At 44.2% G+C, this 21,080-nt stretch overlaps 1 protein-coding gene across 16 annotated transcripts in view; it reads right to left on the bottom strand.

The window, feature by feature from the left end:
- The window catches only part of DLG1 (discs large MAGUK scaffold protein 1), a 322,080-nt gene that overhangs the window by 292,552 nt on the left and 8,448 nt on the right, over positions 1–21,080 (bottom strand). For all 16 annotated transcript variants that reach the window (XM_073578713.1, XM_073578705.1, XM_073578707.1 and 13 more), the window contains exons 2-3: positions 19,211–19,342; positions 11,263–11,423 (exon numbers count right to left, since the gene is read on the bottom strand). In XM_073578713.1, the coding sequence (XP_073434814.1) occupies positions 11,263–11,423; positions 19,211–19,342 (293 nt within the window). The remainder of the gene's footprint in view (positions 1–11,262; positions 11,424–19,210; positions 19,343–21,080) is intronic.

Below are 21,080 nucleotides of genomic sequence, written 5' to 3'. Positions count from 1 at the left end.
TATATATTCTGTTCTATCTAAATATCTTGATTATTGGATCATAAAAATGATTAAATGTCTGAGGTTCACATTGTACTACAATAAATTTTTCACTTAAATATAAGCAATATGTGTGGGAGTCGGAGTCGTGGAGTCGGAGTCGGAGTAAGGGAAATTGAGGAGTCGGAGTCGCAGGTTTGGCTTACCGACTCCACAGCCCTGCTTTCTCCAGTATATCGTCCAAGTTCTTGCCAAACAAGAATCGACCATCGCAGGGGAGAGAGCATAATTTGGCCTTGCACTGAAGGTCACCCGGACAGCCCTTAAGCCATAACGCGCGTCTAGCAGCATTTGATAGTGACGCTGCCCTGGCTGTCATCCGCATAGAGTCAGCCGAGGTATCGGCCAAAAAAGCTGCTGCCCCGTGCAAGAGATACATCTCCGATAAGATTTTCTCTCTTGGGACCCTTGAAGCCAGCTTTTCTTCTAACTGCTGCAGCCAGATCATGAGGGAGCGTGCCGTGCAAGTGCCCGCTATCGCCGATTTTAGTCCTCCTGCTGTCGCTTCCCATGCGTGCCTCAAATATGAGTCCGCCTTCTTGTCTAGGGGGGTCTCTAAGACCCCCTGCGTCTTCCAGGGGCAGAGCCGACCTTTTGGAGGACCTGGACACTGCTGCATCTATTTTGGGGATTTTCTCCCATATCTCCGCATCCTTATGATCAAAGGGATATCGTCTCTTAGAAGTGGATGGAAGGGCCCCCGATTTTTCGGGCTTTTTCCACTCTCTCAATAAGTGCCTGGATTTTCTCGTTTACTGGAAAGGTTCGTTTTTTCCTCTCCTGAAGCCCCCCAAACATAACTTCCTCTAGGGTTTTAGCCGCCTTTTCTTCCTGTAGGCCCATTGTAGCTCTAATGGCCTTTAGGAGGGCGTCTGTGTCTTCTACAGGGAAACATGGTTTACCCCCCATGTCGCAGTCTGAGGAGGATGATTTTTCCACCTGAGATGACATTGACGCGGAATCCGAGGGAGAACTAGGGGGATCCTTCCTAGATTTTTTCCCTTTTTTCAATAGGGACTTAATTGAGCCTTCCATTTCTGACCTTAGGGCAGATATCAGATTGGCTGCGAAACTAGGCCCTTCCTCCGCCATAGTCCGCTGAATGCACGTAGCACAGAGATCTTTTTGCCAATCTCTTGCTAGGGGAGATTTACATATAGCACAATCCCTATTGTTCTTCTTGCTTCCTGCTTTTCTGGGCCTTTCCTACAGGGTGAAGCATACAACAGAAGCCCTATTAACATAATGCTAACATTCACGAAGATCACTCACCACCCGAAATCAAGGGTACCGGACTCGGAGGCTGCGTCGGGGCACGTGACATGCGCTCTTTGGATCTTGAGGAGTCCCCCGACCTGCGGCTGGGGCAACTGCTGCTGGAATGGCTTCCATGCTTTCTGCCAGAGGGCTGAGAGGGAGGCAGGGACGCTGAACGTTCCTGCTCTGACTCCATGTTGCACCGCCGTTTGCTGCCGCCTTCTGTTTTTAAATAACTCGCCTCCGCTCAGGTGAGCGTCTCTCCCCTCCCCCGTGACCGCCGGCCGACCGCTTCAGAAAGCCGGCCGGCGTCGCACCCGGTGCCATTAAACCGTCGCCCTTCTCTGACGTCAGCCGGCGCACCCAGCATGCAAAGCGCCGCTGACGTCAGCGGCCGGAAGAAGCCAGCGTCTCTCCCCTGCTATGGGGATCGAGCTGCAGCTTGCGTGAGGGGAGGGCGGCGCGGCGGGTGCTTCCCGCAGACCCCGAGGATCCCACCGACGCCCGCACGAACCCGGAACCCCGGAGGGCCCGGGGACTGCGCATCCAGCACCCGACGGCCGACGCTGCAGGTGAGACACCTGTTCTTCCTGCGCCGGGACGGGGCTGGGTCCATCTTCTTTTCTTCACCCATGACAGGTACCGCCGACAGTGGGGTTCCTTCCAGGACAGGAACCCAACTGAAGCGGGGGAGAGGTGCCGCCCCTTATGTCTCAGTAGGTTCCTGTAATGGCAGGGCGGATCCCTCTCTCAGGTGATGCTGTCATGGGTGAAGGGAAAAAGCACTGTTTACACAGAAACACCGCTGTAAGCGCTCAGCACAGAGCAAAGGATAGATGTTCGCCGAGTCTTGCTGCAATCTTTGGGAGCCAGAATGAACAAGATTTGGTTTTATTTTTTTTTTTAAGCCACTCCTCGTCCAGTATAAGGGATTAGACAACTTTATTTTTTGGGTTGGTCTAATTGCAGAGATATCAGATTTATACTGAGTTTTCATGTTTGGCTGCTGTCACACATTAGAAAAAAAAAAAATTTTTTTGCATCGCCACATTTAGATAGCTATAATTTTTCCATATTTCTGACGAGTTATGTGACGGCTTGTTTTTTGAGGGACAAGGTGATATTTTTATTGATACTATTTTTTCGGGCACATCACATTTTTTTGATCGCCTTCAATTCAGATTTTAGAGGGGTAGAAAGAACAAGCACCAGCTATTCAGCAATTGTTCTTTGGGTTTGCTTTTATTTTTTTCATTGCTGTTCCACATGTGATAAATTTGATAAGATAGCTTTATAGTTCGGGTCAGTATGAATACAGTTCATTTATAAGATTTTTTTAATGTTTGCTGCTTTAAAAACTATTTTAGAGAAAATATTGTTTTTGCATCGCTTTTAGTGATGAGCGAGTATGCTTGTTGCTCGGGTGGTCTCAGAGTATTTGGATGTGCTCAGAGATTTAGTAACTGTCGCCTGTTTGTTAGGGCATTCGCACATGTATTCAGGCTGTCAAGTAGCCGCAAATCAGGCAGCTACGGCAACAAAAACTACATCTCCAAGTACTTCCAAATTCTCAGAGATCACCCGAGCAATGAGTATACTCGCTCATCACTAATCGCTTTATTCTGAGAACTATAACTTTTTTATTTTTCCAATGATTGAGCTGTGTGACAGCTTGTTGTTTTGCGGTACAAGATGACTTTTCATATGTATCAATTACTATTTTTATTTAACGGCGTTTCATTCCACTTTTTGTTCGTCAGTATAATAAAAAAAGCAAAGTTTTGGTGCTCAGTTTTTTTTGTGTGGCTTTTTGTTATTTTTATGGTATGAACAAAGGGAGTTAACTAGCGGGACAGTTTTAGGGTATGTTCCCACGGTCGGTAAACGCTGCGGGTTGGACGCTGCCTACATCTGCACTCAGCATCCAAAATGCAGCGTCCAGATGTTACAGTATAGTGGATGGGATTCCAAGAATTCCCATTTCCACTATGCGTGCACCAAGATGGCAGCAAACCTACAGAGACGGACATGCGGCGTCTTTCCAGACCGCAGTATATCAATTTATCTTGCTGAGACCCGAGTCTCTGCGAGATATATTTCACCCATACAATGTATTGAAACTTGTGATTCCGCACGATTCAATGAACACATGCGGAATCACTTGAGTTCAAAAGCCGGCAGTGCTTTGGACACAGCGAACCTGTGCTGCATTCAAAGCGCTGCGGATTACTGACCATGGGAACGTACCCTTATAGGTCGGGTTGTCTTCCTATGTAGCTATTTTTTTCTCTCTCTCTCTCTATAATAAATTTCTGATCACTAGTCTCATGCATTGCAATACATATGCATTGCAATGCATGAGACCTGTCGGTTTTACACCTGTTAGGCTAGTTTAACATTTGCATTTAAGGCCGCAGCGGCGGCCTGCGCACGGCCGCAGCTAAGCCCCGCCCCCTGCCGTGCCTCCGCCAGTAGCTCCACCTACGGGCGTATGACGCTGCATGCGTCCCCTACCTTTAGCACTGGGGATGCAGACCGTGCGCAGGTATGCGTTTGGCAGCGCATGCGTCCTTTTGACGCTGCGCCGAGCGCACCAAATTGCAACCTGTTGCGTTTGGGGCTGGTCGGCGCAACGTCAAAAGGACGCATGCGCCGCCAAACGCATACCTGCGCATGGCCTGCGTCCCCAGTGCTAAAGATAGGGGACGCAGGACGCATGCAGGCAGAGCAACTGGCGGAGCACGGCAGGGGTGGGGCTTAGAGGCGGCCGTGCGCTGGCCGCCGCTGCGGCCTTAAATTCAAATGTGAAACTAGCCTTAGACTGAGCCAGCAGCTGATTCTAACAGGCCACGGCTGCTAATAGACTAAGAGGTCATGTGACCTCCGGCTATCATAACACTCGGCTCCCCCGTGAGGAGATGTGATGTTTTCTGAGAGGTGAGCGAAGCCGCGCTCTACCTCTCACCATCTTCTAAATACTTCTCTGCACCAGAATCTCAGAGCTTGATGGACCCTGGGGGGACCCGAGTGCTGCGAGACCGCCAACCGTAGAGAAACGTCGTTTATATACAGTGGATGGTCAGGAGGTTAAGATTTAAAAAAAAAAAAAAAAAATCATGGACACCTTCCATTTTTTTTTTTCTTACTGACCGGGCAAAAGAGTGCTCCATTTTTACAGACAACTGGCAACCATGATATATGCAAGACTGCATGGCAGCAGATTTACAAGTCTTCTAGTGATAATATCCTGCTGATAAAACTGATTTGATCAAAACTGCAGCATTAAGACCAGCAAGTGACACATTGCTGGAATCTGAATCTGTCTCTAAATTATGATGCTCTCAGATTAGGTTGTAAAAAACTGATGACAAGATTCAATTTCACCCCTTCACAACAAAGCCAATTCCATTTTTTCCCCATTTTCATTTGTCTTTCCCTTCAAGAGCCATAGCTTTTTTTTTTTTCTGTGCACACAGACTGTCTGTTTTTGTAGGACAAGTTGTACTTTTGAATGACATCACTAACTTTACTAAATAGTGTACTTGAAAAAAAAAAAAGAAAATCAAATGAGATGACAGTAAAAACAATGTCCTGGAAACATGATTCTTGTCACAGTTACAGCGACACCAAACTTCTCCAAATTTGTTGATTTTAGTAGTGGAAAAATACACCAGAGCCCAGTGTCCACAGTGTTAAATCACCTCGCTCCGAGAATTACCACTTGAACTTACGGGTGCCAATCTAATGCAAACAGTCCAGATAATCCATGCAAAACAAAAAATGACCAAAGGGTGGCACTTTACGGTCTTAAAATCCAATCTTTATTAGTACAACCTTAAAATATCTTCACTCAGGCAGGGCGAGAACGAGTGGATAAGGATCGGACGACGGCCGTTTCGCGCACCTGAGCTTCTACAGGTCCTACGCGATCGCAGCCGAGTGTCAGCTGATCCTAACAGCCAGACCTTAGTGCCAGGAGTGGTCACGCACTAATCCCAGCATTTTAACCCCCGACATGCTGCGATCGAACAAGATCGTAGCATTCCGGGAGCCGACAGAGGACTGACAGACCCTTTGCCTTTGGATCAGAGACCCTGCGGCGTGACGCAGGGTCCTAATCATTGCCATGGTGACCTGATGTCGTTATGACGACATCCGGGTCAACAGAGCTAGGAAGCTTGCTGATCATGCGCAGTGCATGATCATTAAGTTTCTCTGTCAGTGCAGTGCGTAATTGCTCTGCAAACCAACTGATACGGGAGAGAGGTAACGCCTTTTTTATCGATAGGTTTCCTGTCCCTGTGGGGCGGATCCCCTCTCTCCGTGGTGCCGTCGTGGGAGACAGAGAAATAATTATTTTGTCTATAAAATAGTTTTTATTGTGTAAAAGCGACAAAACATAAAAAATAAGTGGGGTATCGCTTTAATTGTACTGACCCAGATAATAAAACTGCACTATCAATCTTACCACAAATGCAATGGCATAAACCCCCCACCAAAACAAAAATTCCTGAATTGCTAGTTTTCGTTAATTCTGCCTTCCAAAAGTTGGAATGGAAAGCGATCAAAAAAATCATGTGCCCGAAAATGGTAGCAATAAAAACGTCAACTCGTCCCGCAAAAAACAAACCATCACATGACTGTGGGCCAAAATATGGAAAAATTATAGCTCTCAAAATGGTGGTGATGCAAAAACAAATTTTTGCAATAAAAAGCGTCTTTTAGTGTGTGACAGCAGCCAAACATAAAAACCCGATATAAATCTGGTACCACTGTAATCAAAGCGACCGGAAGAATAAAGTCGCCTAATCACCTAGACCGCACGAGGAACGGCGTAAAAAAATAGAAAAAAAAAAAAACAATTCTTCACATGCTGTTGATTTTTTTATTCTGCCTCCCAAAGATCGCAGTAAGGCACGGCACACATTTATCCTGTGCTCTGCGCTGGGCGCTTGCATCTAAGTTTCCATGTAAATTTCTGAAATACGCGATTCAGATGGAACCTCTGGAGCAAGATTCCCTATAATGAGGCAGATGGAGGCACTGTGGACACCATCTGACCTGTGATCCGGCAGTGTGTCTTTTTAGGATTGCAAAAAAGTGCTGCCGTCCTCTTTTCAGCGGTGAAAAGAAGGACACCACTGAACAGAGGCCAGACAGAGTCCAGAGTATCTCTGCTGTCTCATAGTTAATGAATCCCTCGGGGGTTTAATCTGAATCATGTCACTCAAGAGATTTAGGTGGAAACTCCAAAGTGGTTAGCGTAGAGCGCCCGATAACTGTGATCCCAAACGTTATGCAAAATGTTCCCGATAAGAGTCTACACTCAGGTCTGTCATCTGGTAACAAAAATATAGGAGGCTTCAACATTACTGGTAGTACAAAGGCTCTGGAAAAGCAAAAGGGCTCCTCACACGCCAAAAGAAATTCAGCAAATTCTACGCTATCAAATCCAAATGCCCTCTCCCTTCTGAGCCCCACAGTGTACCTAAACCACATATTGCGTCCACGTTTATAATTTCTGAAGCGATGAGAGCCCGCCTAACTTACGGGTGCATGTCTCCAGAAACACGGGATGGGCATAACGTACTGGTCACTACAACACAAGTGCACACAAAGGTGTCATTAAAAACTAACAATTTATTAAATACACTTAAGATTTAAATACAGAAGACATACATATACCAAAACAGTATGTTCCTAGAAGTGGCACCCGTAACATTTACAAGTAACTCCACTGATTCCAAATAGGAAAAAGAACCCCATCTACATAATTCAAGTCAACTAACTAACAAGTATCATGACTTATACTAAATAGTTTAGTGAAAAAATTCATAAGGTAAGTACTCAAACAAAAAATGGTATGTCAGTGAAAAGGAGCCTCTGGGTGAAACATGCATTGGGGCAGGTGGACCAGGACTCATGTACCAGACCCCCCCTTTTCATTGACATACCATCTTGTGTGAGTACTTACCTTATGTATTTTTACATTTAACCATTTAGTATCAGTCATGACACTTGTTAGTTGGGATATTACATCTGCTAATGATTCCAGGAAATTTAACATTCAAAAAGTCAAATAACGCTCCTTTCCTTGAGAGCCCTGCTGTGCACCCTAACAGCAGTTTTCTCCCTCATATTGGGTATTTGCATACTCAGGAGAATTTGCACAAGTTGTATGGTGCAATTGGTCCTGTTACCCTTATTAAAATGCAATAATTTGTGCTAAAACATATTTGTGGGGAAAATTAGATTTTTTTTATTTTTACAGCTAAAATGTTATAAACTTCTGTGAAGCACCTGAGGGTTCAATGTGCTCACCACACATCTAAATCAGTTCCCTGAGGGGTCTAGTTTCCAAAATGGTGTCACTTGTGGGGGATTTTCATTGTTTAGGCACATCAGGGGCTTTACAAACACGATATGACATTCACCAATTGTTCCAGCAAATTTTGCATTCAGAAAGTCAAATGGCGCTCCTTCCCTTCCGAGCTCTGCTGTGCACCCAAACAGTGGTTTTCTCCATGGGGTATCGGCATGCTCAGGAGAAATTACACAACAAATTTAGGGGTCCATTTTTTCCGGTTACCCTTGTCAAAATAAAAACAAATTGGTTCTGAAGTAAATGTTTTGTGATGAAGTTATTTTTTTTCTCTAAAAAATTCCTGTGATGCACCTAAAGGGTTAATAAACTTCTTGAATGTGGTTTTGAGCACCTTGAGGGATGCAGTTTTTAGAATTGGTTTACTTTTGGGTATCATATAGACCCCGCAAAGTGATTTCAAATGTGATGTGGTCCCTAAAAAAGTTGTTTTTTGTAAAATCGCTGTCAATTTTTAACCCTTATAACTTCCTAACAAAAAAAAATAAGTTGGTTCCAAAATTGTGCTGATGTAGAGTAGACAAGTGAGAACTGTTATTTATTAACAATTGTGTGAGATATCTGAGATTTTACCCCTTAGTGACAGAGCCAGTTTGCAGCTTAATGACAAGGCCAATTTTTACAATTCTGACCACTGTCACTTTATGAGGTTATAACTCTGGAACGCTTTAACGGATCCCGCTGATTCTGAGATTGTTTTTTTTATGGCATATTGTACTTCATGCTAGTGGTAAAATTTCTTCAATCTGTCTTGTGTTTATTCATGAAAAAAATGGAAATATGGCAAACATTTTGCAATTTTAAAACTTTAAATTTTTATGCCCTTAAATCAGAGAGATGTATCACACAAATTTCTTAATAAATAACATTTCCCACATGTCTACTTTACATAAGCACAATTTTGGAAACAATTTTTTTTTGTTAGGAAGTTATAAGGTTTAAAAGTTGACTAGTGATTTCTCATTTTCACGACAACATTTACAAAACCATTTTTTTTTTTTTTTAGGGACCACATCATATTTAAAGTGATTTTGAGGGGTGTACATGACAGAAAATACCCAAAAGTGACACCGTTCTAAAAACTAGACCCCTCAAGGTGCTCAAAACCACATTCAAGAAGTTTATTAACCATTTACGTGCTTCACAGGAACTAAAGCAATGTGGAAGGAAAAAATTAACTTTTTTTGCAAAAAATTTACTTCAGAACCAATTTTTTTTATTTTCACGTGTTAAAAGAGAAAATGAACCACAAAATTTGTTGTGCAATTTCTCCTGAATACGCTGATACCCAAAATGTGGGGGGTAACCACTGTTTGGGCGCATGGGAGAGCTTGGAAGAGAAGTGCCATTTTGGAATGCAGACTTTGATGGAATGGTCTGCGGGTGTCATGTTGCGTTTACAGAACCCCTGATGTGCCTAAACAGTATAAAACCCCCACAAGTGACCCCATTTTGGAAACTAGACCCCCCAAGGAGCTTATCTTGATGTGTGGTGAGCACTTAGAACCCCCAAGTGCTTCACAGAAGTTTATAACGCAGAACCTTGAAAATAGAAGTCTCTTTGCTTTCCACAAAAGTGATTTTTTTTTTAAGCCCCCAATTTTTTTTATTTTCCCAAGGGTAACAGGAGAAATTAGACCCCCAAAGTCGGTAAATAGTGGAAACCCCCTCAATTCTTGCTCCAACCCTAATCCCTAATCCTAATTCTAACCCTAATCCTAATTCTAACCCTAATCCTAATTCTAACCCTAATCCTAACCCTAACCCTAATTCTAACCCTAATCCTAATTCTAACCCTAATCCTAATTCTAACCCTAATCCTAATTCTAACCCTAATCCTAACCCTAACCCTAATCCTAATTCTAACCCTAATCCTAATTCTAACCCTAATCCTAATTCTAACCCTAATCCTAATTAACCCTAACGCCAACCCCAACGCCAACCCCTAGCCCTAATGGAAAAAATGAAAAAAAAAATATTTTCTTTATTTCATTATGTTTGGCTAACTAAGGGGGTGATAAACAGGGGGGGGGGGGGGGGAGAGTTACTTATTATTTTCTTTAGTTTGATCACTATGATAGTTTATCATAGCGATCAAAATGGATCCCAGCCGGCAGATTCGCGGCGGGTGCACTGCGCATGTGCCCACCATTTTCTTCAGGATCCAAGATGGCGGCACCCACCGGAGGACGGCGGCGGGACAGAGGACCACCGGGAGGGATTCCAGGACCACCGGGAGGTACGGGGGGAGAATCGGGGACCCTATCTCTCTCTCCTCTGATGTGCGATCACATCAGAGGAAAGAGAAATTAAATTCAAAATCGCGGCTTTTTTTTTTTTTTTGCGATCGCCGTTATTGGGTTAATAACGGCGATTGCAAAAGCCGGGTTGGTAAAAACCGACCAGATTCATGTTCTCTGAGTTCTCGGCTACCCCCGGCAGCCGAGACCCCGGGAAAAATCCGACACTGGGGAGCGCTATTTACTTTCTCCACAGCGCCGTGAATTAATGGCGCTGTGGTTTAAGTGGCATTAATTACCGCCGTTAAAAGGCGTATCGGTGGTCGTTAAGGGCAAAAAATTCGAAGTTGGAAAATTGTGAAATCTTTAAAATTTTTGCCAAATTTCTGTTTTGGTTTTTTTTCACAAACGCAAGTCATACCAAAGAAATTTTACCACTATCATGAAGTACAATATGTCACAAAAAAACAGAGTCTCAGAATCACAGGGATCTGTTGAAGCATTCCAGAGTCATTACCTCAAAGTGACAGTGGTCAGAATTGTAAAAATTAGCCCCGACATTAACGTGCAAGCCACCCTCAAGGGTAAAGGAGTTAAAAATCGCTTTTTTTTTTTTAAAGGAGTGGGTTATTTAAATGAAGCAAATTCTTAAAAATAAATATTATGTACACATACACACACACACACTATTTCTGTTAAAGCGAACCTGTCACTAGGTTTGGCCGCTATAAGATGTGGCCACTTCCTTTCAGGGCTTACCTACAGCATTCTATAGTGCTGTAGATAAGCCCCCGGTCTGACTTGAAAGATAAGAAAAATAAGTTTTATTATACTCACCCGGGGGTGTCGCAGGTCCGGGCCCGAAGCCTCCCATTTCTTACGATGCCGCAATCCTGCAGACCAAAGGGCAGACCAAAGTACTGCACTGCGCAAGCGCTGGGAAAGGTCAGAGAGAGGACCAGCGCCTGCGCACTGCAGTACTTCACTCTGCCCGCAGAGCAGATAAGTACGCCTGCACAGGAGCGTGATGCCGGGGAACGATGAAGCAACAGGAGGGCGGCATCGCAAGAAGATGTGAGGCGCTAGACCCGGACCTGCGACACCCATCAGACCGGACCACACCAGAATGCTGTAGAGAAGCCCTGAAAGGCAGTAGCCGCATCTTATATCGGCCAAAACTGCTGACAGGTTCCCTTTAAATTAAAAGTATTTCTGTGTGTGTATATGTAAAAACAAAAAAGTCCCCAGTTAAAAACCTGATCAAGTTGGAAAACTTCCTATGAAAATCAATAATGAAACCTATTTAAAATGTGCATAGAAAATAAAAAAAAAATAAAAAATTACCTCTGTGCTCTGACTGCTTGGCAATGTTTCCGATGTTACAGTTGTGCTGGGAAGGCTAGAAAAGTCCCATGTATTCACAGGCAGTACTGGCTCAGGTGCCTTGGAGTTGTCAGTACATCTAGGATTGTCCAGTAAGGTCACTTCGTAAAATTCTTGTATGTCTGAAAAGTATAGCAAATAAATCACGTCAGGGTATAAAATCAAGCAAAGCACATTTTCAAAGCACACTTACAACTCTTAGAAAATCTGCATCATTTATAGTAAAAATTAAAAACGGAACAGTCTCGCCACTAATGGTCCTTATCCTCAGATGCGGTTACTGACTAGAACCAAGTATTGAGTGTTACTCTGAACTTCATGTCTCACACTTGCAGAGAAGTGGCTATACAAGCTTGGTTCACTCTCTAGCACAATCTTAGATTCAAAGATATCAAAAGTAACAGTATCTTCACTTCTAGACACATGAATGTTGGGTGGCCATGCATTTGCAGACAACTCTTCTACAAACAAGTGGACATTTTCCCCTTATACAAATCTGAACAAGGGCTCAAACACTTAAAAATGATAACTACAGTTACGCTTTATATCATAAATCATTATTACATGTAAAAATATGCAACTTTTTAATATATCTTAGAGAAATCGGTTCCTTTTTCTGCCAGAATGTGTCATTATCAAAATTCTCAATTCTGATGTACGGTAAATACTCCATTCTTTGACAGCAGACTTTCCCATTACTGAGATACGATTGTGTCAGTAGCAGCTGCCATCTCCTATATAGAGGGAACCATAAGTTGAGGATCCAAGAAAAGCACTTCTGAGCATCCGCGCTGCTTTAGTGATAAGAATTTTTCAGAAATCCATATAAATCTTTCAAGTTCCTTATTATATGTACTACAGAAACTACGCGTTTCGAGGTGACAAACCGCACCTCTTCTTCAGGTTACAGTACAGAGTTGTTTTCTCCTATATAGAGGGAAGGCAGAGGAGGGGGAGGAGCTCTGTCTCTAGCTCCTCCCATCTACATAGGAGATGGCAGCTAATGATACAATTCTGTGTAGATAGGAAGGAGGAGCTAAAGACAGAGGTCCTTACCCTCCTATCTTCATAGACTTATCAGTAGCCGCTGCCATCCCCTCTCTCAGTAATGGGAAAGTCTTCACTGAACACACAATTTTACCTCAGAATTGAGAATTTTGATAATAACCGACCCATCCTGGCAGAAAAAGCAGATTTATCTGATAAAGATATATTACAAAGTTTCTTATTTTCATGTGTACTATTGACTTATGAAATAAAAATTAAAATGACAGCTACTCTAATATTTAACCCCTTTCCGACGTTGGGCCTAATAGTATGCTCACGTCAGAATCCCTCCCATTGATATGAGCTCCCGCGCTGAGCCCGCACCTTTCCCGGCACATGTCAGCTGTTTTGAACAGCTGATATGTGCCTCTAAGAACCACATGTGGAATTGTTATGGTGTGTGCACACACTGCGGATTGTCCTGTGGATTTTTACGCGCGGATTTGTAAAAAAAAAAAAACCCAGGTAAATCCGCAGGTCAAAAGACCTGCAGTTTAGCCTGTGGTTTTCCCCTGCGGTTTGACACCTGCCATGGAGCAGGTGCCAAAGCGCAGCAGAATCCGCACAAAGAATTGACATGCTGCGGTTTTGAATCCACAGCAAATCCATGCGGAAAAATCTGCACTGTCTGCACTGCGGTTTTAAATTCTCATTGATTTTAATGGTACTGTACACCGCAGCAGAATCTGCAGCCGATCCGCAGCAGAATCTGCAGCGTGTGCACACACCCTTAAATGTCGCTGTCAATCTCTGACAACTGAATTTAACTCGCGCTTACCGGACGTGCAACGGAAATCCTGCTCATCAGTGACGCCGTCATATGATCGCAGGGTCACCGATGGGTCGGCATGACATCCAAAGCCATATGGTTGTCATAACGCAGGTATGCATTTGCCGGCGCATGCATCCTTTTGACGGTGCGCCGAGCGCACCAAAATGCAACACGGTGCGTTTGGCGCAGGTCGGCGCACCGTCAAAAGGATGCATGCACCGGCAAATGCATACCTGCGCACGGCCTGTGTACCCAATGTTAAAGATATGCAGGTTGCATGCAGCGTCATGTGCCCATAGGTGGAGCGGCCTGGAGGAGGCGCGGCCAGGGGTGGAGCTTAGCGGCGGCCGTGCGCAGACCGATGCAGGACAGTGAAACACTAGTGTGAAACTAGCCTAAAATGGCAAAGTGATTGTAAAAACAATAACTTTGCAATTTACCCCTTATTATAAATCCCCGTCCACTCTGCAGTCACAATCTGGCTTGTTACCTAGGCAAAGTGCACGCGTTATAAGCAGGCCCGGCGCTTTACAGCCTGATCATGCTGATCTGAAGTTGGTCAAATCGCTGGATGAGAGGAGCCTAAAATTCCCACTTTTCCCACACTGCAAATGCAAAGCTGCTTGTGGCTGTTCGATCCATATATGACCATGCATCGGATCTGAACTGTCAATCTTTAGACAACCCATCTAATTAAAGTGTTTCTATTGTGCATCCTTAGAAGAAATACTTTTTCCTATCCCTTGGGAGCCATGCATTTATTTTATTTTTTATGGGGGCAATTATTTTGGGGTACAAAGAACTAATTGATCAACTTTTTAATTTTTTTTTTTCCAGGGAGGAATGGAAAAAAAAGGTTATTGTTTGTGGGTGGTTTTTGTTGTTTGTTTTAAGCACTACAGGCGCCTATAGATTTTAATAGTACAGACGCACTTCAGGCACCTATAGATTTTACAAGTCCAGGCGCAGTCTAAAATGTCACTGCAGAAGAGGGGAGCCTGCTGTTAAACACAAGCTCTCCATAAAGAAGGCACAGATGGTTTAGTACCGTCTCTGAAGTCTCAATCGCTGTAAATACAGCACTAATGGCACGGTAGCACACTTTTAGAATGCAAGCCAAATCAAGCAGGAGAATGAGGCTCCACAGCCTTACATTGTGAAAGCGACTTCTTGTTCAATTAAACCCAGGGTGATCCAGCAAGTTGGAATTTCTGTCATGTGACTGAGGACCAGAGCAGAGCTGAGAACCAGAGAACACTGATTGGAAAGTATGTGTGTCTAATAAGTTATATAACTGGACAACTCACTGTGCTAGCTGTCCATCTTGCTTCAGCCAAGACAGATTTGAAATATTATTCAGGATAAAATGAGAGGAGAAAAAGACGCACCCCGAATTTTGGGCGTGGAAAATAGCAAAAAATACAAGATTTTTATAAGATCGGGCTCCATCTTATTGTCCGAATTTAAGGTATCTTACCTTAGGGCCAGCGTAGAGCGGGGTCACAGGAGGCATGGTCCTTTCCTCAGGAAGCCAATTGCGGCAGAAGTGGCGCAATGTTGCAGTCCCGGGGAATCGCAGCGGTGCGATGCTGCGGGTCCGGTGTCTGTGGCGAGACAGAGCAGAGTGCGTTGCATGGAGTAGAGTCCCTTACTCAGGATGCTGACGGCAGAAATGTGGCAATGCTGCAGCCCGGTGTCCACAGGGAGAAGAGCCTAGTGCATCACCGGTTTCTCAGCGGCCATTTTCCTGAAGCCGAGAGCCGCCGAGATCTCAATCTGCGCATGCGCGGCCTCTGGCAGTCATTTTCCTGAAGCCTACAGCCTCAGGAAAATGGAGCGAGAGAGGCTTTGTCGAGATCTCAATCAGCGCACGCGCCACCGGTGGCGGCCCACGGCTTCATGAAGATGGCCACAGGGAAACCAATGTTGCCCTCCACACTGCTCACCGACGACACTGAGCTTCAGCATCACCACACTTTTGCCACAGCCGATTCCCTGAGGAAAGGAAGCTGCGAGACCACTGCCGCAACCACCCCCCCCCTGCGGGTCCGCAGCAGATTTACGTGCATTGTACAGTACCATTGTTTTCAATGGTAAACTGAAAACCGCTGTGCACATGATGCGTATTTTTCCGCGCGGATTTGCTGCGGGTTCAAATCCGCAGCATGTCAATTCTTTGTGTGGATTCCGCTGCAGTTTCACACCTTCTCCATTGTAGAGGTGTGAAACCGCAGGGCTAAACCACAGGCTAATCCACAGGTAAACCGCAGGTCTTCTGACCTGAGAATTTACCTGCGGATTTTTCCAAATCCATGCAGAAAAATCTGCAGGACCTAAATCTACGCGTGCACATAGCCTTATATTTCCTAGTTCTGCTAATTTTTGCTGAAATGACCGGAACCATTTAGAGAAGGACTCCAGCTCTTTTTTTATTGCACATATAATGCTTACTCGCCATCAATACTCTCATGTAGAGTTGAGCGACTTTGGTCGGATCGGGTTTAATGAAACAAAATATGTTTCAGATGAAACTGGTCCGACTAGGGCAAAAATAGTCGGAGTTTCGTCCGAAACCCGACCCCAATGCAAGTCAATGGGAAATAAAAGTCGGCATTGAGTGGATGAATGTCATCCGCTCAATGCTGACTTTTATTTCCCATTGACTTGCATTGGGGTCGGGTTTCGGACGAAACTCCGACTATTTTTGCCCTAGTCGGACTAGTTTCATCTGAAACATATTTTGTTTCATGAAACCCGATCTGACCAAAGTCGCTCAACTCTACTCTCATTGTTTAATTTATTTCATTTTGTATTCCACTCTTGAAAAATGAAAGCTGTGTTGTTTTTGCTGCTATGGGCAGCAGTCTTTCTTTTTGACAATTTTATAAATCTGGCCTATAATTTCTTTATATAAGAGCAGTGATAGTAGGAGAGACAAGCTAAAGCTGCACCACATGCAGTAATGGTTAAAAGTTTGGACTTGCTTATTCATGCAATTGCTTTCCTTGTTCTTACTAGAAAGTGTACATGAAGGGAAATGGAACTAACCGGATGATAACTTTAGGGTATGTGCAAGTTAATTATTTGGTGAAGTAATTTCTGCATCTTTTGCCAGGAAAAACGCAGAGTACAATATGCGCATTTTTTATGCCGATTTTTCACTTACTCATTAGTTTGGATGAAATCTGCAGCAAAAACGCTGAAAGAATTGACATCCTGCAGATACAAAGGGAACCTGTCACCAGGTTTGGCCGATACAAGTTACGGCCACCGCCTTTCAGGGCTTATCTACAGCATTCTAGAATGCCTTCATGCTATCACGATGTGGAGGCCAGACCAGGACCTTCCTTCAATTCCAGGAAGTAGTGATCAAAGCCCTAATATTTGGCAGTCAGGAAGGAGCGGTCCAGAGTACTTCCAGAACTGAAAGTGCCTGTGTTGTACCAGGGCAACAACATTTCCCCGGTGAGGTCCCTCAAATTGGAAAGAGATGAAGGTTGCAAAAAAAGTGAAAAGTGTGTTACAGAAGGAGGACATCACTTATCGGTGTGACGTGCCCTGAAAAACTTGGTTAGTGTATGAAAGTCTTTCGGACTACCACTCATCCATGAACTAAAGTTTATTTCTGACTTGCAAAACTCACATATGCCAACCTGACGTAAATCACACAACTCATAAGCCAACCTGATGCACACTACACTTACTCAAATCGCCTACCTGACGTACACTACATAACTCACGTATGCCACTACAAAATTCACATACCAGGAAAACACAAGATCAATTCCAATATAGGGTTACTAGTCAGGGAGTTCCACTACGTAGGCACATTAGGGACTCTCCAAACACATGACACCCGAAGACCATTCCATCAAAGTCTGCATTCCAAAACGTCACAAACCCTGCCGTGCGCCCAAACAGAGGTTTTCCCCCACATATGGGTTATCGGCATGCTCAGGAGAAATTGCACAACATATTTTGCGGTCCATTTTATCCTGTTACCCTTGTGAAAATAAAAATGGTTTGTAAATTTTGTTGGATAAAAAGAAATTGCTGGTCAACTTTTAACCCCCCCCCCCGCCCAAAAAAAAAAAAAGTGCTGATATAAAGTAGACATGTGGGTAATGTTATCTATGAACTATTTTGTGACACATCTCTGATTTAAGAGCATAAAAATTCCAAGTTTTAAAAAAAATTACAAAATTTTCACCAGATTTCCATTTTTTTCACAAACAAACAAGTCCTATCGAAGAAATGTTACCAATACCATGAAGTACAATATGTAACAAAAAAAAAAAAAAAAAAAACATTCTCAGAATCAGCGGGATCTGTTGAAGTTTTCCAGAGTTATTACCTCAAAGTGACATTGGTCAGAATTGTAAAATTTGGCCCGGTCATGAAGGTTAAAACAGACTCAGGGGTAAAGGGTTTAAACCTTCAGTGTAAGTAAACCCCACACACAGCCTGGCAATAAAGTTCGGTGTCTGTTCCGAACACCTACTGTTCAGGCAAGAACCCAGAAGACTGACTTCTCCAAGAAGGCTTCCCGAACACCAGGCGTTTCTCGTGCTGTCATCTGCATGAAACACCTGTGGCTCTGATCAGTGGGCAGGTTATTACCACCAGATAGAGTGCTGCAGCTCCCACGCTGTCAGATGACTGCGTGAGCCCATAGCTGTGAAAGAAGGTAAAAAGTTTATCTCCGGTCAGAGGCATCGTCTGATGGGTGTACTACTCCCCAACAGCCTACACCTGCTGTTGCTGATAACAGCGAGAGCAGTCAGCAGCTGATAGTATTCTTCAACTGATGCCTGCGCTGCAAATAAAAAAAAAAAAAAAGCATGTGTTCCACTGAATTTTTTTATATCAGCTGTAGTATGGCTGGTTATCAAGAATAGAAGGGTCCTCACAAGGTTTTTTTTTTTTTTTAATTAATTATTATGTACATAAATTTAAAAAAAAAAAAAAGGCTTTGAGTCCCCCCACCCCATTTTTGACAACCAGCCAACCAGACAGCTGGGGGCTGGTATGGGGCCATGGATATTGCATCCCCCAGCATAAAAAAAAAAAAAAAAAGCCCGCAGCAGCCCCAGAAAAGCTCAGCAAGTTCACCTTCAGAAATTTCTCATGGTGAACTCACTGAGCTCTGCCTTGCATCGTTAAGACTCAAGGTGTTAGCGGTGATCTCACCGAGGTCATCACAGTTCATTGACCTGGCTGGGAACGCAGCCTAAGCGACCTGCGATAACCTCGATGATGTCACTCACCACTGGTCACTGACGCTGAGCTTGCAGAAGCTCATTCTCAGGTGGTTTTCAGCCTGGACGGTCGCACCTTGGCATTTATCGAAGACATGGATTACAGCATGAGACATAACGTCGGACAAGTGAGGGATATGCTTTTTTTTTTTTCCTTCTTCATTTTTTAACAGGGGACGAGAGCTTTAATGGAATGGGCGTTAGGGGAGTATAGCAGTGTTTGTTGTTTTAAATAAAAGTAAAATGGTGTGTCTTTATTTCAAATAAAGGACTTTATTATTGCTTTGTGTTTATTTACAGTATGATCATAGGATTACTACAGCACAGGCGTCTTATAAACGCCTCTCCATTACTAATCCATGGGCTTGATGTCACCTGACAATGCAAAGGTGACACCAACCCCACAAATATTACTCCACTTGACACCGCCACAGGGCAAGTGGAGTGGACCAAAATTCCTCCTGACGTGCGCAAAACTCATCAACTACAGAAAACGTCTGACTGCTGTGCTTGCCAACAAGGGTTTTGCTACCAAGTATTAAGTCTTGTTTGCCAGAGTGATGAATGCTTATTTCTCTCTGCACAATGCAAATATATTTATATCAATTTATACAATGTGATTTTCTGGATTTTAAATTTTGATATTCTATTTCTCAATGTTAAAATTATCGACTGCTCATAACTGTCAGTGGGCAAACTTATAAAATCAGCAAGGGATCAAATAATTATTTCCTTCACTGTACAAGGAATTACACCAAACACATTGCAACCTAGTGTAGATGTTCTTGAAACCAAACATTAGCTTATGCGTCCAAGATTCTAAAAGACCTACCAATTAAAGCTTGGAAGAGGTTGCTCTGAAAGATGTTGATGACCCGCTCGATCGATTTTCTGAGTTGCTTATCCTCAGTCTGGTACAGTTTGGTGCGATACTCCTCCAAAAGGTCCAGGGCACGCTGAGTATCTATACAAACATAAAAACAAATATGAATTAGAATACTGGCAGTAAAGCTTTGATGTATCAGGCCCATACTTTCTACTTTGGTTTTCTATCCATATGAGAATTAATAGAGGAGTGTTCAGACATCTGACCTACTACACCATTTTGTAACTGCAATAAAAGTGTCCTGTCATGGACAAAAATTACAAGTTCTCCTGATTCGTGCAAGTCCCTGCGGTCAAATAACCTTTTCTTTGAAACTGGATATGAACTTGTTTTTACCAAATTCCTTTAAAAGAAAACCTGTCCGGTCCCCAGTGCCCCCAGAACGTTGTGTCTACATGGATAAACACCCTTCCTAACAGTCCTTTTATTGTATTAAACACAAACAGATCTTTACAAAAAGTATTTCTAAAGACTGCTTATGATATTTAAATGAAGACTCAGTCGGCCCACTTAGCATGTTATCATGCCACTGTGGACATAACATACAAACGCCGGCATCATAACCAGTGCTATACAAAACCTCACGCATGCACGCAGCTTCTTTCCCACACTACACTGGGCCTCTGAAGCCAGGTGCCCATAGATGCTACTGCACAAGCACTGCCGGCGCTATTTTGCTGAAGCCACATTTTTTCCCTCCAACAAAATGGTGCCAGCATGCACAGTAGCAACTATCATCAAGAAATGCTCTTAACCTGCACAAGTCCTGCACCACTCATGGGCACCATTTTGTTGGAGGAAAAAAAAAAAAAAAAAAAAAAGGGCTCCAGCAAGACGGTGGCGGCACATGTGCAGTAGCATCTACCGGTAAGAGATAGATGCTACCACGCAGGCGTCATTTTGCCAGAGGTAAAAAATAATTTTCAAAGCCAACACTATTGTATGCAGTATTTAAAGGGAACCTGCCACCTCTTTTGGCCGCTATAAGATGTGGCCACCACATTTCAGTGCTTATCTACAGCATTCTATAATGCAGGAGATAAGCCCCCGGTCCGACCATAAAGAAAAGTTTTATACTCACCTGGGGGGCGGTCCGATCCGATGGGTGTCTCAGGTCATGTCCAGAATCTCCCATCTTCTTGCAACGCCGCCCTCCTACTTGCTTCGTCGCTCTCCGGCATCGCGCTTCTGCGCAGGCGTACTTCTCTGCCCGGTTGAGGGCAAAGTACTGCAGTGCGCAGGGCCTCGCTGACCTTTCCCAGCTCCTGTGCACTGCAGTACTTTGCTCTGCCCTCAGAGAAGTGTGCCTGCCCTGGAGCACAATGCCAAGGAGCGACGAAGCAAGCAGGAGGATGGCGTCGCAAGAAGATGGGAGGCGCCGGACCCGGACCTGCAACACCTATCGGACCGGATCGCCCACCCGAGTGAGAATAATAAAACTTATTTTTCTTATCTTGCAGGTCAGACTGGTGGCTTAGGGGCCCGTCACACATAGCGAGATCACTGATTTTGTGACGCGCCAGCGATCTCGGCGTGTGACACGCATCAGCGACAGGCCCCCCACCGGATATCGCTGATCGTGCAGGAATGTCCTGGGCCATTGTTTGATCGTTGGTCTCCCGCTGGCCAACTCGCATCGCTGCGTGTGGCAGCAGGAGACCAACGATCAGCAAGCTCCCAGCACTGTAAGCAGGCACTGGGAGCTGGTATCCAAGGTGAATATCAGGTAACTAAGCGCGTACGGTGCTTAGATACCCGCTGTGTACCTTGGATACCAGCGTGCTCGCGCTGTAAGCTGTTATCCAAGGTAAACAGC

This window comes from Dendrobates tinctorius, unplaced genomic scaffold (genome assembly GCF_039654945.1).
Source record: "Dendrobates tinctorius isolate UK_male_01 unplaced genomic scaffold, ASM3965494v1 ptg000060l, whole genome shotgun sequence".
NCBI classification, from domain to species: Eukaryota; Metazoa; Chordata; class Amphibia; order Anura; family Dendrobatidae; genus Dendrobates; species Dendrobates tinctorius.
The sequence above is the reverse complement of the archived record's forward strand: the minus strand, read 5'-3'. Positions and strand labels throughout refer to the sequence as shown.